At 34.7% G+C, this 15,406-nt stretch overlaps 1 protein-coding gene across 1 annotated transcript; it reads right to left on the bottom strand.

The window, feature by feature from the left end:
* On the bottom strand, positions 1–15,362 carry PCNP (PEST proteolytic signal containing nuclear protein). Its single transcript, XM_019711210.2, has 5 exons — positions 15,235–15,362; positions 9,629–9,843; positions 6,433–6,507; positions 3,152–3,207; positions 1–1,811 (listed from the first exon to the last, which is right to left on the bottom strand). Exons 1-5 carry the CDS (start codon positions 15,296–15,298, stop codon positions 1,685–1,687), a joined length of 537 nt encoding a protein of 178 aa, XP_019566769.1. The 5' UTR covers positions 15,299–15,362; the 3' UTR covers positions 1–1,684.
* Positions 15,363–15,406: the final 44 nt, after the last annotated feature.

A 15,406-nucleotide genomic window follows, 5' to 3' on the forward strand; every position in this document is an offset into this window, starting at 1 on the left:
TTGAGTTTGACAAATTTATTGGTTATTTTAGTAAAGACATTCATCTCAGTCGTTTCTCTCTCCCATCTTGACCTTATGTTAATATTTGAGTCAAGAATATGTAGGAGAGGGATGTTATTTCAACATAAACAGTAAAATGGACAAAAATGAAAAGTTTGCCTACATTAAAGCAAGTTAAGTTCATGTATCTTGATATAATTAAATCATATAAGTAAGAACTAATAGTTCGATGCACATTTCCATTGTTTTACTTGGGGCGTACTCTAACTGTAAGTGCATGTGAACAAGTATTAGGAATATATACAGGCTGCTTCTCTGGAGTTATTACCCATTAAAAGAGCTGAGTTATTATCTAGTTACCACCATTAAGACAGTCTGAAGCTGCCCACAAATATAACATAGTAGTTTTCAAGGAAATGATTATACTGCATTTTTCTTTTATCTATGACTGTGCCTTTAAAGATGTGTTTAACTGTCACATTAAAAAAGAATTCATATACAATACAAAAATACAAAACAAAAAAAAACCCCCTACAACACACAGCTCTAACAAAGTGGTCGAAGATTCCATAAAATGTTTAAAGATGCATTTTCTTTCCTTCTGTTTTCAGTACCTAAAATGTGCTTTTGAGAGGCCACTGTTAATATGTATACACCGAAACCATATTATTGTACTAAATAAGAATTCCTACAGTAAGTTCAAATCAAATTGGATTTCACAAGTTAGTAACTTAAAAGTTTTGACAAAGTTACAGAAAGTGCATCTTTCTCATTTTCCATCTTCACACAACGCTGACTTTTTTGGTGTTTATCTTTTAAAACTAAAACAGCCCAATATTTAAGCACTATGTACATTTAAAATTTTTGGTGGTGGTTTGTATTTTAAAAGAAACAGCTTCCTTATGACTTGCCTCAAGATCTGGTGGAAATGCTTAAGGAACTAGCTATAACAAAAATCAAGAGAAGCACATTCAAAATACTGATTTACTTTGGTAGCAAATAGTTGTTCTTTGAAGACTAATGAAGGTAGACAAGACCCGTTAAGGTGAAGTGGCCTATTTCAAATACTCAACAGTTTACATAAAATTTTTAAGTTTTTTTAAAGAGCTAAGCATCTGTATCCACTGATAGCAATGCAATATCTAATTTATGACTTGAAACAAAACAAATGCCCAGTAGGAAAAAAAGCAATATTGTAACTTTATCTAATTTACTTTCAGTCAATAGTCCAGTAACATTTTCTTCCCAATATAATACTCCCTTCTCTATAAGGCTGTTCCTGGGAGCCAGAAAGTTTAGGTTAATGAGGAAGTTAAGTTAGAGAGTAATTGCTTGCAGTTTAAACAGACAATAACTTTTTGCTTCCCTCTTAATGTGCTAATAGTTGTCTAAAAAAATATGCAATTCTTAAAAAGGTACCATTTCTGATTTTTTTTTAATTATCTGTAACCTTTGGAAACTAATCACATGAAACTACAAAATTAGCAAATGTCTTGAAATCTGTATATAAAACATAAATTACCTCTAATTTCAAACTCTCATTTATTAGTGTACCACTCAATCTTAAAAAAAAAAAAAAAAAAAAAAAGGCGGCTCCAAAGATAGTCTTATATCATTCTTTAAAAAGGAAACTGTTCCTTTTAACTTTACACCCACTCCACACCCCAATTTCAAAACACATCATTTAATTGTCTTGGTCATGGACATTTCCAAGATGAGATTTTATATTCCGCTCCCATAGCTTCTGGTTATCAGAAAACCCATGTTTTCCTTTATTGAAGGAGTTTGGTCCTGCCGATGTTGGTGTATCCCTGTGTTAAAAGAAAAGAAATTTATTAAAAATGTTATATAAAGCCTTTTGGGCCACGTTTTTAACTCAATCAAAACACATTTGCTTAGCACAGGCTGAACATCAGAAGCCCCTACAAAGCTTTTTTAAAACATACTCTCCACAGACCCAGTCCTAAAATTTCAGATTCAGTAGGCTGAGGGGGCCAGGTAAATCTGTAGTTTTAACAAACATTTAAGATGATTCTGACACACAGCTAAGGGTAGCAACCTTTATAGTTTTTAAAACCGTTATTTGCAACCCATTAATAAGGTCACAAAATCAATGATGGCTTACCATCAACATTTATAAAAAAATGAAATACAAGAAAAACATGAAGATGCATCAGACACAGAAAAGATTCAGGTCATTTCATGAACGGTTTCAATTTTACATGTTTAGATACATGTATATGGGGTGTTGAGATTGTGTTACAATGTCAGATGAATTCCTTAGTTAGATCTCATATGAAAGGTAGGTGCTGGGCCCTAAGTCCCACTGAGACTGTTCCCATTGGAATCCTATACCAAAAATCTCAAGACTGATGCTTGTTTATGGACCTAGCAATTAGTTCTTTGGGAGCTGAAACATTTGGTAGAAATGGGGACATTAATATGGGTTGGTTTGAAGCTGAACTTTCTTACTAGCCTATAAGTTATCCATTTATGCATACAAAGACAGGAAACTGAACAGTATATTAACTTAAAGTTATTTCCATGACAATAGAAACAATGAAGGAAAATGAAAATATTTTGTCTTACTTCGGTAAGTAAAATTTGGCATCTAAGTTGCCAAGGAAAAAAGGACGTTTTTGATCAAGATTAAGTGGTGGGAATATAATAAATGAAATGAATGAAAACCATTTCTTTTCATATCAGAAAAAAATTTAAATTTAAATCTTAAATCAGAAACATTTCTCATAGCTATTTCTTATTTGAAAAAAAATATACAGATTACATGTATCTGAAAAAAAATAGCCTTAAGTTATTATTTTCTTAAGATACTCATTTTCTCTTACCAGGAGAGAAAATAAGATCATTGATAATTCACAAAACAAAACTATTTGCCCAAATACATAAGAAAAGCCTGAACACTAAAAGATTATGTGCAATTTATTCTTGCTCTTAATTCACTAACATTTTCTACAATATTCATGAAAAAAAAATGTTTTTAAAGTTTATTGGGGTGACAATTGTTAGTAAAGTTACATAAATTTCAGGTATACAATTCTGTATTACATGATCTATAAATCACATTGTGTGTTCACCACCCAGAGTCAGTTCTCCTTTCATCATCATATATTTGAAAGAAAATTTATAATACCTTCCAATATTTTTCATTCTCATCTTTGCTTCTGGAGGCATTTCCTCTGGTTCACTCTGGAGAAAAAAAAGTAAACAGAGATAACTGCATATAGATTAAATTCACTTAATTACTAATATGCTAAATTTTCTATCTAAGCTTTTTAACATTTTCAATACTATAAATTTTGGTAAGAGGAGAAAATTATCTTAACTACATTTTAAAAAGAAATACACATCTTATGGTGTGCTGATTTTACATTTTAAAAATTTGGTAAAGACTTGATATTCTAGAACTAAAACCATTTGTTTATTATGTGCTACACATTGTGTTAAATGTTTTAATATGTACACCTTTAAAAACCTAATAATCCTACATGGTGAGTATAATTACCATCATTCCCTGCTATTTTTCCCTACTTATACCTGTTGAAAAGCTATGTTTCTAGTCAAGTTCCTTTTAGATATGTTTTTCTGTATAAATGCTGCTGCTGAGCTAAAGGTTCTTTTTTAAAAGGGTATCCTTAAGATCCCGCTTAAAGGGTTTCTACAGGTCAAATATGGGAGAACTTAAACATTACAGCCTGTTAAAAAAAGTAAGAATCCATAAGCCTACACTTATAAAACTAAGGAAAAGCTCCTCTTTACTGTAAGAGATAATAAACATAAAAGAGATGAAAGAATTAGAAAAATCATCATTTTGCAAACATAATAATTGATTCGGGCAAGAATCACGAATGGATGTTAACACTGTGACTAAATGTTTAAGACATTATAGTTTTCACATATTCTCAAATCGTATCCCCAAGACAAATTTTCATTAGAAAAGGTAAAACAGTAATTTGACAGCAGAGAAATCTAGCAGACATCACTTTAACCAAATGATCAAAGTTAACACTGCCAGTAATGGGACATATTGAGAACATGTGCTCCCTGATATGATGCACACTGAGAACTTGGAATCATTTCCGTGGTATTCCTGCCAGAAGGAATGTGAATCTAATCATGAGGAAACATCAGACAAATTCAAGCTGAGGGACATTATACAAAATAACTGGCCTGAACTCTTCAAAATGTTAATGACATGAAATACACAGAAAGACCCAAGAATTGTCCAAAATAAAGGAGTCTAAATAAAAGAAATATAACTGGAAAACTTTTTTTTAATAAAAAATTAATTAAATTTATATATTTGTCCAATATGTTTCAGGCTCAGGTTACTTAGCTATGTTCTACAGAAAAAGGAAGACTCAGATGAAGGTTTTAGATGCATGTGTTCTTTTATCTAAGAGACAAGTTTATCTTTCATTATCATTACCATCTCACAGCAGAAAGAGTGTTGTCTGAACCTGTCCAAAATTTCTTTAAAAAAAATAATTAGGGAAAACAGTAAGGGATGATGCAAACAACAGAGGACTAAAAACCACAAGACCTAAGTTTTAGTTCAACACTGTGTGCATTAGCAGATACTTATGCATACTTTACTTAATTTCTCTATTTCCAAAATAGAAATAACCGTATCATATCACAGGGATATATGGAGTAAAATAAAGTTACGTGAAAATATATCCAAATTGTTAGCTATTCAAAGTAAGCCATTACTATTATGTAGATGCTTACCATTTGTCTACTTTTACACATGCTGCTCCCTTCTTCCTTTATTGCCCTTCCCTCTTATAATCTGTACATAGCAAAGTGCTTACCAATGTTAGAGATGGCTTTAGAGATGGCAGAGAATATTAAACATTATTTAAATTAGTACTTTTTAAGTTTTCTTGGGGAGGCGGGGCAATGAAATACTCTTTTTCCTCAACAAATTCTTACTTGGGTTCCCAATATCACAGGTAAAAGACTCGCTAAGTGAAACGGGCAGGAGACCAGAGCCCAGCTTGTTAGGCATCACCTACCCGCACAGTACCTCCTGAGACACTCCCATAGAACCCCAGAACTCTCTGAAAAATAGTTTAAAGTCCTGTGCTCTGAATTGAGCTTTCATTTTACAGTTTAAAAACTAAGGCTCCTCAAAGGTAAATTGATTTATTCACAGGCTTTCTACTGGTTAATAACAGGGCAGGAAATAACTCCAGATCTACCAACTGCCAGTCTGTGGTCTTTCCATGCTGCTCCATCTATTACCCAGCCTCTCATCCTTCCATCAATTTCCACATCACTTCATCTCTTCAGGTACTGGTGATTTTTCATTTTGTAGTATTTTATGTATAAATCTCTGCCTTACTAGCTTGAGTTTCTAATTTATGTTTGTAATCCCACTGTACCTAGTGAACAGAAAGCACTAAAATGTGTAGAATGAGTAAATGTCTCAAGCAGAATACAGTGATAATCACAGTAATTCTTTACCTACTGATCTGGGCTCCAATCATTCCACATTTATCAGTGCCCAAAACTCTTCTACAAAAACCTCCAGTCCAGTCAAATGCAGGAGCTTAGTATTTACCACTTGTGATTTGAAAACTGATGTCTTAGTTTACAAAAGTATTCCTTGGTTTGTCAAAATCCTGCCTAACTCATGTTTCTTCTCTTCTATATTCTTCCCAGTCACTCCGGCTCCAGAGTTTGTGCTCTTCTGAATGTGTAATTTTTATCTAGATTCCTTATGGCAGCAATTTCTCATGGACCCTGTAACAATTGTTACACAATGGGGTCACATCTTAAATGGGGGTTAAGTTCTAAAGTCAGAGACTAAAGAAAAAAATTGGTGAAAATCATACTTAAAATTCCGTGTGTCATTCACAAGCCTGGTAAGAAAGGGATACTGTGAAAAGCATGAGGGAGCTAGGACTGCCCAAGAGAACAGCAGATAAGCACCTCATGCTTACTGTGGAATATGTGCTTATTGAGTAAAACTTCTAGCAGAATCACCTGCATTGTTTAATTGTTATTCCTCATGGGGCTTAAGGGAGAAGGCACTCGAGCTGCCGTTTCAAGTTTAAGGCATGTATAATGTTTCACCACTGAAGACTTCAACTATAAAATTAAAGGTGGCAATATTGAATTTTTCTTTTTTTGGATACTACGTAGTTCCTAGTACAGACTTAATTATTATTCATAACAAGCATGTGCTGATCTGATTCTTAAGTTCTTTGCCCCAGAGTCAATACATTTTAAATAATCCTACAACCAAATAAATACAGTAATATCCAGATTTTGCAGGTGTCACAAAAAGAACTATTCAGAGTTGCAAAGGAAATTTACTAGTACCATTAATACAACCTACAATTGCCAGTAATAGCTTCCTGAAAGAACTGGTTAAAGTAAAATAAGTAAGACTAGTTGTCAACTTACATCTTCATCTTCATTAAAAGCTGCTGCTACTGAAAGGGTTTTTGGAGCAAGAGTTGGAACAGTTTCTTTAGGCTTCTGAAGAAGAAACATTAAAGAGTATCACATAAGGTTTACACAGCCTTGTTTAATGATATAAATAATTTCTCTTCAAAGATTCAACTTTATGTTTTCATAGAAACAATAGTAAGAAACTCAGAACAAACTTTGGACAAATCCATTCTTTTTGAAAACGTGAGTTAACAATGGGTATGTTTTACTATATTGTCCATTTATTTTCCTTCTGTAAAAGATTTTCTAGTTAGGACCTACAATTTAGTATCATTTAGCTAAGGGGTACCTGGTACAGGTAAGAGGAAATGATTAATAATATTTTCCCATAGTAACATTCAAAATAAATACAGTGTGCTTGGGAACATAAAAGACAAAGATTCATATCTCTCTCCCTCCCCACCACTCCTGGCTAGTTTTTTGCCCTTTGGCCTATAAACATGCTTCATCCATACCATCTCTTTGCTCTAACCTACGTTTTTGAAGTAAATTGTTTTCACTATCTCCAATCTTCTCATCACCCATTCAGCCTTCAACACACTGCAATCTGGCTTCCTCCCTTACACCTTCCGTTATTCCTCACTCACCTAGAATCAAGTGACCTTGATTTTGTAGGGTCACTAATGACTAGTGTGTGGCACTTGACTCTGTATCAGCTCCTTTTTGAAAACACCTGTACCTTGGCTTCTGTGACACTGCTTTTTATCGGCTATTCTTGATTCTCTGACCTTTTATTCTCTTTCCCCTCCCTTAAATGACAGATACTCAAGAGTCTATACTTAGTGACCTTTCCTTCTCTATACTTCCCTAGCCAACTTCATTCATTCCCAAAGTTTTAACTACCAAAATCCCATGTCTACCTCCAAATAGGATGTCATCTGCCCACTGCACAGTGGACAGCTCCACTTAGAGCTCCCATAGGTATGTTAGTTTCACAGTGTTTGTAAGTACCTAAGCTAGAAAACCTTTTCCTCAACTTGCACATTTTATTGTAAGGTTCTGATTAAATTTGCATTAAAAACTTAAATATTCCTCTGTCCCCATCATACCACTACAATACCAACACCTAAGGCCACTTAACACTACTTGCCTGAACTACTGTTAGAAACACCATCTCCCCACCTTCTGTTTTTCCCCCCCTCTAATCCTCTGTGCTGAGCGATCTATACAGAGTGATATTTCTAAAATGCAAATTTGTTTAAGGGTCAAGATTTCTTATACTATTCCACGGCTCTGCTAGAACCTAAAGAATAAAGCCAAACTATAATACGGAATACAAGCCCTTTATGATTTGGTCCGATGGTCTCATTTTGGGGGCTTTCTATCCTACATTTGCCTTCCAAACACTTTCCAACTACACTTTCCTTAATGTACTGGGTGGGTTCATAGCTAAGCTGCCTTTCCATGAAATTCCTTTTATCTGAGACGCCCTTTTGCCTCCTGCCTACACTTAAGGCCAACTCAAACATCACCTTATCAGTGAAATCTTCTCTGATCTGCTCAAACAAAATGAACCATTTCTTCTTCCATAACATACAAAATACTTTTTATAAACAACATTTGCTTTTTGAAGGAATAAAAATGTTAATTTGGAGATTATGCATAGTGATTCTAGAAACACCCTTTAATCTTTTAAAGAAGTCATGTATTTGATGTAGATACACATAAGACCAAGTACGTATTTGTTGGCTGATCAACTATCTTTCCATATCGTATAATCAAAAGCAAAAATTTCAACTATTTTTTATACCCAACACGGAAATCCCCCAAGGAGATAGTTTACATGATAGTTTATTTTATGAAAACAGGTTTTAGTTTTCCAAAGATTAAAAGTTTTACTGAGTAGACTTTTTCAAACACATCCCACCCATCTAATATGATGAACAGTAACTAAATCATGTCAATGATTTAGAAAATGCAGGGGTTTGGATATCTGACTTAGGGGTGTATTGAACCACAGTAAAATTTATTATCAAGGGGAACATCTGTATGAGAAGTGTACATGAGAATATATGTTTAATGACTATCCACAAAAGGTAAATATTTATGCAGTTAAGTCTATGCAACTTTTTAAAAAACCCAGGTGAAACAAAAAGGATCAGTTCAAATAGGGAGTAGTCATAAATAATAAAGTCACAAGATGAATGTCTTTTGTTCAGACTGAGTTTAAACAAAACAAAGACAGAAAAAGGCAAAACAGCATAGGGTGGGAGTTGGAGTTGTGAGGAATGGTAGCTCTTTTAAAACTAGAAGTGTAGCTCAAACTCTAGGTGGAATTTGATTCGTATCTTATTTGTAAGATCTTTGAATGAACATCTAATGCAGAAAAAAGCTGTATATGTCTGGCAACATGGTATTAATTTTCACAGAATAGACACGAATAAATAACTCAAAAGCAATTTTAGGGTTTTTTCCTCCTTACACAAGAATGTAACTATTTTCTAAAGCCAATAGCAATACACTATAAGTAACTTAAAGAAGAGATCTATTTGGTTGAACCATGTAAAACTGGCTCTTTTACTAGTCAGAAAGAATCAAAGTTTTAAACCTCATGAGCCTCAATCTAATATTTCAAATACTTTCCAGACACACTCCATGGTTCATAAGTATCAATTCAAGGTTTACACACTAAAACAAGGGATTAAAAGTTCATCTGAAAAGTACTGTTACAGGATATCAGTGTCCACTTGTTGCTCCAAAATAGGGTAATAAGGAAGCTCTTCTTATCAAGCAATACCTTATTAATATTAATCTTCTAAGATAAAATAACTGATAGCTAGAGATTATTTTTAACAGTACTAGAATTAAAAGGTAAGAAACATAAGCTAAAATTCTTTCTGAAAATAATTTTCAGAGGTTTTGCTCAGCTTAGAAAAATTCTAAGCTATTACTTTATAAATATCATCCCTATAATCGTTGTTCCTTTTCATATTCTAAACCTTTTAAAACATAACTTTATTGAGATATAATTCATCCAGATCTTTCTTGAACACAGAGCTAGAAACTCCTTAAATACTTATATATATTAATATAAGTTAATGCCCCCATCTACCCTTCTATACTTAATTTAACTAACCCAGTTAAAGCCGGTTTCCAAAACAAATTCTTAAGACCCACTACGAAAAGCATATATAAAATAACAACTCACACTTGATCCAAGTTTGATGGATATGGCTGAGGTTTTCTTTGTCGTCTGACTACCTATGGCAAATCCAAACTTGGAGATCTTTGTAGGTTTTGTTGGGAAGTCTGCAGCTTCTTCTTCAGCTGATCGCTTCTCAGCGCTGCGACTGGAACTTTCCCCTCCATTACTGGAAGAAACAGTCTTAGTTTTCACAGGTTTTTCTGCTTCTTCTTCAGGTCCTGGTGAAGTCGAAACAACTTACCAAGATGAGCTATTTTTACTGAGCAGATTGATGGGAGCAGCAACCTCAAAAAGCATCGTTATAAGGAAGATACCTCTGCAGTTGTCACCTACTGACCCAACAGTCTCTTCCACTGTTTGTTAGAGTATACAGCAGGAACTGAGATTGTGTGGCAGTAGAAGAGGCTCCCATGAATTAACTAGCATAAAATACAGAGCAATTTAAAATTATAAACATAGAGTTCACAAAAAATAAAGGCCCTTCAACTAAGCACTGTTATGTAAGTTGTACAATAGTTATTTGTGAGATTTTGGTTTTTAAATTAAGGTCTATAAATTCTTCTACACAAACTAGATTGTGAGCAATTAGTCACATCATAGGGATAATACATTTGACTAATAATTTCTAATATCCTTCAATAACGTACTAGTTATACAAAGCACCTAGTTAATGAACAACCCATTACCTGACTACAATGTTAATAAAGTCTGGAGTAATTTTCTTGAGTGATGTGTTCCTCGTGATGTGTTTCTCATGTACATCTCACACAATCTTTACTTGTAAAGGAAGTTCAAGGAAGATTTCAAAGTCATCACCTTTTGAGTAATTTAATTCTACTTTGAAAGCTTGGTTACCACCTGTTTTAAGAGCCTTTAACAATTCTATTCTTAAGAGCCTTTAACAATCATACTTAGGTTTATACATTATTTTTTCTCATGAAAGAAAGATGAGCTAAGTGTAATTTGAAACAGAAGGCATACAGACACACACACACATATATATAAAAGTTTGGAATGAAAGATGTCTTTCAGTAATTTTGTTCCTTTTTGTATTAATGATGAAATTAGGTAACATCTTGAATATCTTAGGTCTGTTATACAAAAAGGCTATTTAAGAATATACTGGGAGGTAAAACGGAAGGCTGTTATTAAAATTTTTATTTTCTTTCCCTGTTTTACCAATTCACCCTATTGAATGTATTCTGCTACACTGGATAGTTTATTTATGGAGAAAGAGAATATGCTCTAAGGGATTGTCCTCACGATAGCTAAGAAAACAGGACAAAAAGCTAGAATGGGGGGACAAGGCATAAATTAAACAGAAATAGACTGACAAGTAATGGATTAAAAAACCGGAAGCTATAGATCTCAATCTATATAGTTTTGGAATTATAGGGTCTCTAGTTAATGAACACTTTGAAGAGAACATTAGATTTCGTTTAGAGTAAAAATAAAAGGAACTCTTTATTCCTTTGGACAAAGGGTAAGAGTTGTAATGACAATGTAGGGGAAGAATTAAGCAGGGTTAGTTAGGTTTTGGGAATTTCTCCAGGAAGTGCCTTTCACTTATTTAGCTATGAAATTACAAAACCACCTGAAGAGTGAAAGATTGCTATCAAAGGTAGAAATACAGAACTCAATTTAGAATTTCTTTAAAAAAAGGTATTATGCAAAGTTTGTTCTATGTTCATAACTAAAATCATTTATGCTAAATTTTATTCTGCTTTCTACTTATAGCTTTAATTTACAGAAAACCTAAACAGTGATAACTTCTTGGTTACTGAAACCCAGCTACAATTGAAAACTCTGTATTGGAACACACAGAAACCCAGAAAAACATCAAAACAAATAGCATAAAAAACAGTCTTGACTGTAGTGTAACTGCTCTTTGAACTGTGACTCAAGGGCTATATAATCAGTCAAGATTTCCAGTTCTTTTAAAATCTATCTTTACTTAATTCTAGGTTTCCTTTTACCCAGAAAAAATAATTTTGAAATGAAGAATCTAGAAAAATTAAATCGCAAATAAGAAAAGTGAAAACAATTCTTACTATAATAACATTAAATGTGACAATTAGCTGAACTAGTTAGTATGTGCTAACACACGGAACACAATAGTACTGTCCAACTTCATGATGCTGTAAGAAGATTTCTATAAAGACTGCTCCAGAAAAAGGTAGCATGAAAAGGTGAGCTGGGAAAACTACTCTACTATTAATTAAGTACTCAACTGACAGCAAACTCAATTTTATTCACATCTGCGTTCTTGTCATCTGAAGAGGCAAGCTATTAAGACCACCCATACCTCAGGTGCACACTGAAAACTAAACATACTATGTCTACTAGGTCATTTCTACACGACTGATTTCAGATCCAGCAATTTATTTCTGGATATAGTAAATAACTGGCCTTGCTCACTCTCAAAAAGTTTTTCTTTTCTTTTTATTGTAAGCAACTGGAAATACTCAATAGCTTTAGAAAACATCTACTCTTTCTTCAATGAAAAGGTGTGGGAAAAGGAGTGAAGGAAGATAGGTCCACTAGTATTAGCGCTCATTACTTAGCGTGGATTGATTTGTTATTTTCTCTTTATATAATCCTTTTCTAACAATTATGCAGAAGATACACAAAACATTTAGGAAATAAAGCAAATGAAATAATGAAGATGGGAAAATATGACAGCCAAATCTGTTATCAGTGTGATTGTTACTATAATTTCTATAATTCTTTATATAGCTCATTAGAAAATTATTTCAAACTAACGTGAGCTTTGAAATATACCATTAAATATCAACATCAATTCTTAAGTCCATTAAGTGCTTTCCTTCAAACACAACATGTACTACTTTAATATTTGGGGCTTTTAATAAAACCTCTGTTTTCAATTTATTTAATGAGATGCTTTGTATTTTGGGCTGTGGAAAACAAAATTTTTGATGACCATAGATTAGTAAGATGAAAATTTTTAGCAATATAATTTATATTTTAAAGGATGAATAAACATGTTTAGTTTTTTAAAAATAAGAAAATCACAAATCAATTTATAACAAAACATGGATAGTTATATGAAATTACTATTTTATCTATAAATATTTTAATATAAGGAATTTTATCTAGTTTGTATTTGATCTGAGCAAACAAAATGTGTAGCTTACTTAATGTGAAATCAAATTACACATGGTACAAGCATTTCCCCCGCCACTGAATAGCTGAGGAGAGGAGGGCCTTGGAGCACAAAGGTATCTTACTTCGAAAAATATTACCTAATAAGAAAGTTTAAGTGTCCCCTTCACGACCCATTTGCATGCATATTGATAGATTCTTCATCTGAAAAAAGGACACACAGCTACCCCTCCAACAGGACAGGTGTGCAGCTTAAATGAGAATATCTTTAAGACCCTCCTAGTGTCTGCCATAATAAATGTCAATTTCATTAAAGTAGGTCTTAGATAACTGAAAATACCCTGAAATGACACTGATTATGATTATGAATAGCTCTTCTCTAAAATTTCTATTTATTTCAAGGAATAACAAAAATTTAGCCAAAGGGAGAAAAAAAAAATCTACCTAAGGCCTCACCCTTAGCATTATAAGAGATAATCTCTTCACTTTAAGGTGACAGCAGGTGGTTCAAGTACATACCTTCTCTTGTTGACATAAATTTATGTTAACTATGGAAGTAATTGCATTAAAAATACTTATGCTTCCAACTTTCTGGATTGTTCAATAGGAATTAAAAAAATCAGAATTCTCTAGGTAAGTCCCTAAGACAAACTTCATAGTGTTTCAAAACAGTGTAGCAATAAGCACTATATTGTTTTAACTATCATTCCTTTGTACAATCTCGTTAAAAATATGATATTCAAAAATAATTTATATGCAACAGCACTATTTTTTTGTAAGGCACACCCCAGGCAAATTATTAAAGGATATTACTTATTGTAAGTCACCACCGTAGTTTTTAATACCACTTAGCAAAGATAATTTTATACCATGTCCCCATACAAAAATATGCTAAAATAAAAACATTAATATTCATACTACAGAGCTAATTATCCCTAACTGAATGGGTGGTAGATAAATTATATAATGGAATTATGCCGACACTTAAGGTTCATTTTGGCAGCATGTTAAATGCATCTCCTACACAGGCAAAGCCAGTCTAAAAGTTAAGAAAGTCGAAAGGCCAGATAAGATTCTTTAGGCTATAGATTTTTGTTTTTCCTTAAACTACTCCTTTTTAATGTACTTTTACCCGATAATTTCCATGACAATAATTTTTGGAGGAAAAACTATCTGAGGTGATAATACTAGATAGTTTAAACTGTTGTTTCGTAAACTGTTTTACTAGTAAAAAAAAAAACGGGGGAGAGTGAGGAGGGAGGAGTGTTTTGGCTTAACTAACAGCACTGCACAAGTTATTTAATGAGCAAATTCTGGGTCCAAAGTAACTGAACATTACACTTCTCAATTTTTGTTCCCAAGGCAATTCACATTAAACTTCATGTTAGTAGGTCCTAACAGTTGCCTTTATATGCTATTAATGTTCTCTATTTTCTCATGTGAAATACTTTCATGGGTGGTGAACACACAATGTGAGATACCGATAATGTATTACAGAATTGTACACCTGAAATCTATATATAACTTTACTAGCAATTGTCATCCCAATAAACTTTAATTAAAAAAAAAAAATACTTTCAGAAACAAGAACTTGAGGGAGTTAGAATAGAGAGTAATACTTAAAACATTCTAAAGATATTATGATCAGCTCGCACGTGTTATTTGCCTTGTTACGACAAAGGGCGGGCTGGAGATATTACATGCTTTTCCCTAATGCACAAGATCCAAATAACAAAACATGGGGTGTAACTGTAACCTGAGTTTACGTCGTAACAATATACAGGAAGAGTCATACTAGCCTATTTAGCCACCTAAATATCTGGCATGCAGATAGCAGGCAACAGCCTAACTCAGAAAAGGCAGACACTTCAAAAAAGGCAACCAAAACCTATCCCTAGACCCCGCGGCTTAAAGCAGCGGGCAGAAAAAAGTATTCCTCCATCGCCTCGACCCATCGCGTTACAGGGTCAGTATTCGGCTTTAAAATAAAGGAAAAAGCAAAGGTCGGGGTAATCCACCTCCTCGGAGAAAAGAAAGCAGCAAATGAACCCCTAAGTGTAACTGAGAGGCCGGCACCGTCGGAAACTCGGCTTGCGGCCACTGCTCGGTTCCTCCCACTGTGTGTACGCGTTTTGTGTGATGTGCGTCTCCAGTGTGGCGGTAGCGGTTCCTGCATCGCCGCTCCTGGTCCCACCCCTAGTTCGATCCCCCTTTCTGGTGCCCATCTCCCTTCTCCTCGTAACCATGGCCTCCGCTGGGGGCAGGAGGTGACGAACAGTGGCCGACTATCCCCCGGCAAGGAGGCGATGTGGGCCCGGATCCCAGCGGGCCGCACCGGGCGTGCCCGGGGCTCGTCTGGGCCTAGCACCTGGCCGGTGAGCGCCAGATCCGCCCATTCTCGCCCCACCCTACGCCCCCCACCCCGGGGAGCTCAAAGAAAGGCCCAGAGCATCCCGCTCAACCCGCGACGCTGGGGTTGTGTTCACCTCCGGCGGCTCCAACTCGCTGCGGCTTCTCAGGCTTCTCCTTTCCCGCCTTTCCGTCCGCCATTTTCCCCGCCGCGGCCTCCCTGCAGCCACGCCAAGGACGTCACGGTCCCGCCCAGTAACCACTGAGTTGCGGAGCCGGCCGGCGAGGTGCCAGCCTAGAGCGGCCCTG

The sequence above is a fragment of the Rhinolophus sinicus genome, linkage group LG01 (assembly GCF_036562045.2).
Source record: "Rhinolophus sinicus isolate RSC01 linkage group LG01, ASM3656204v1, whole genome shotgun sequence".
NCBI lineage: Eukaryota > Metazoa > Chordata > Mammalia > Chiroptera > Rhinolophidae > Rhinolophus > Rhinolophus sinicus.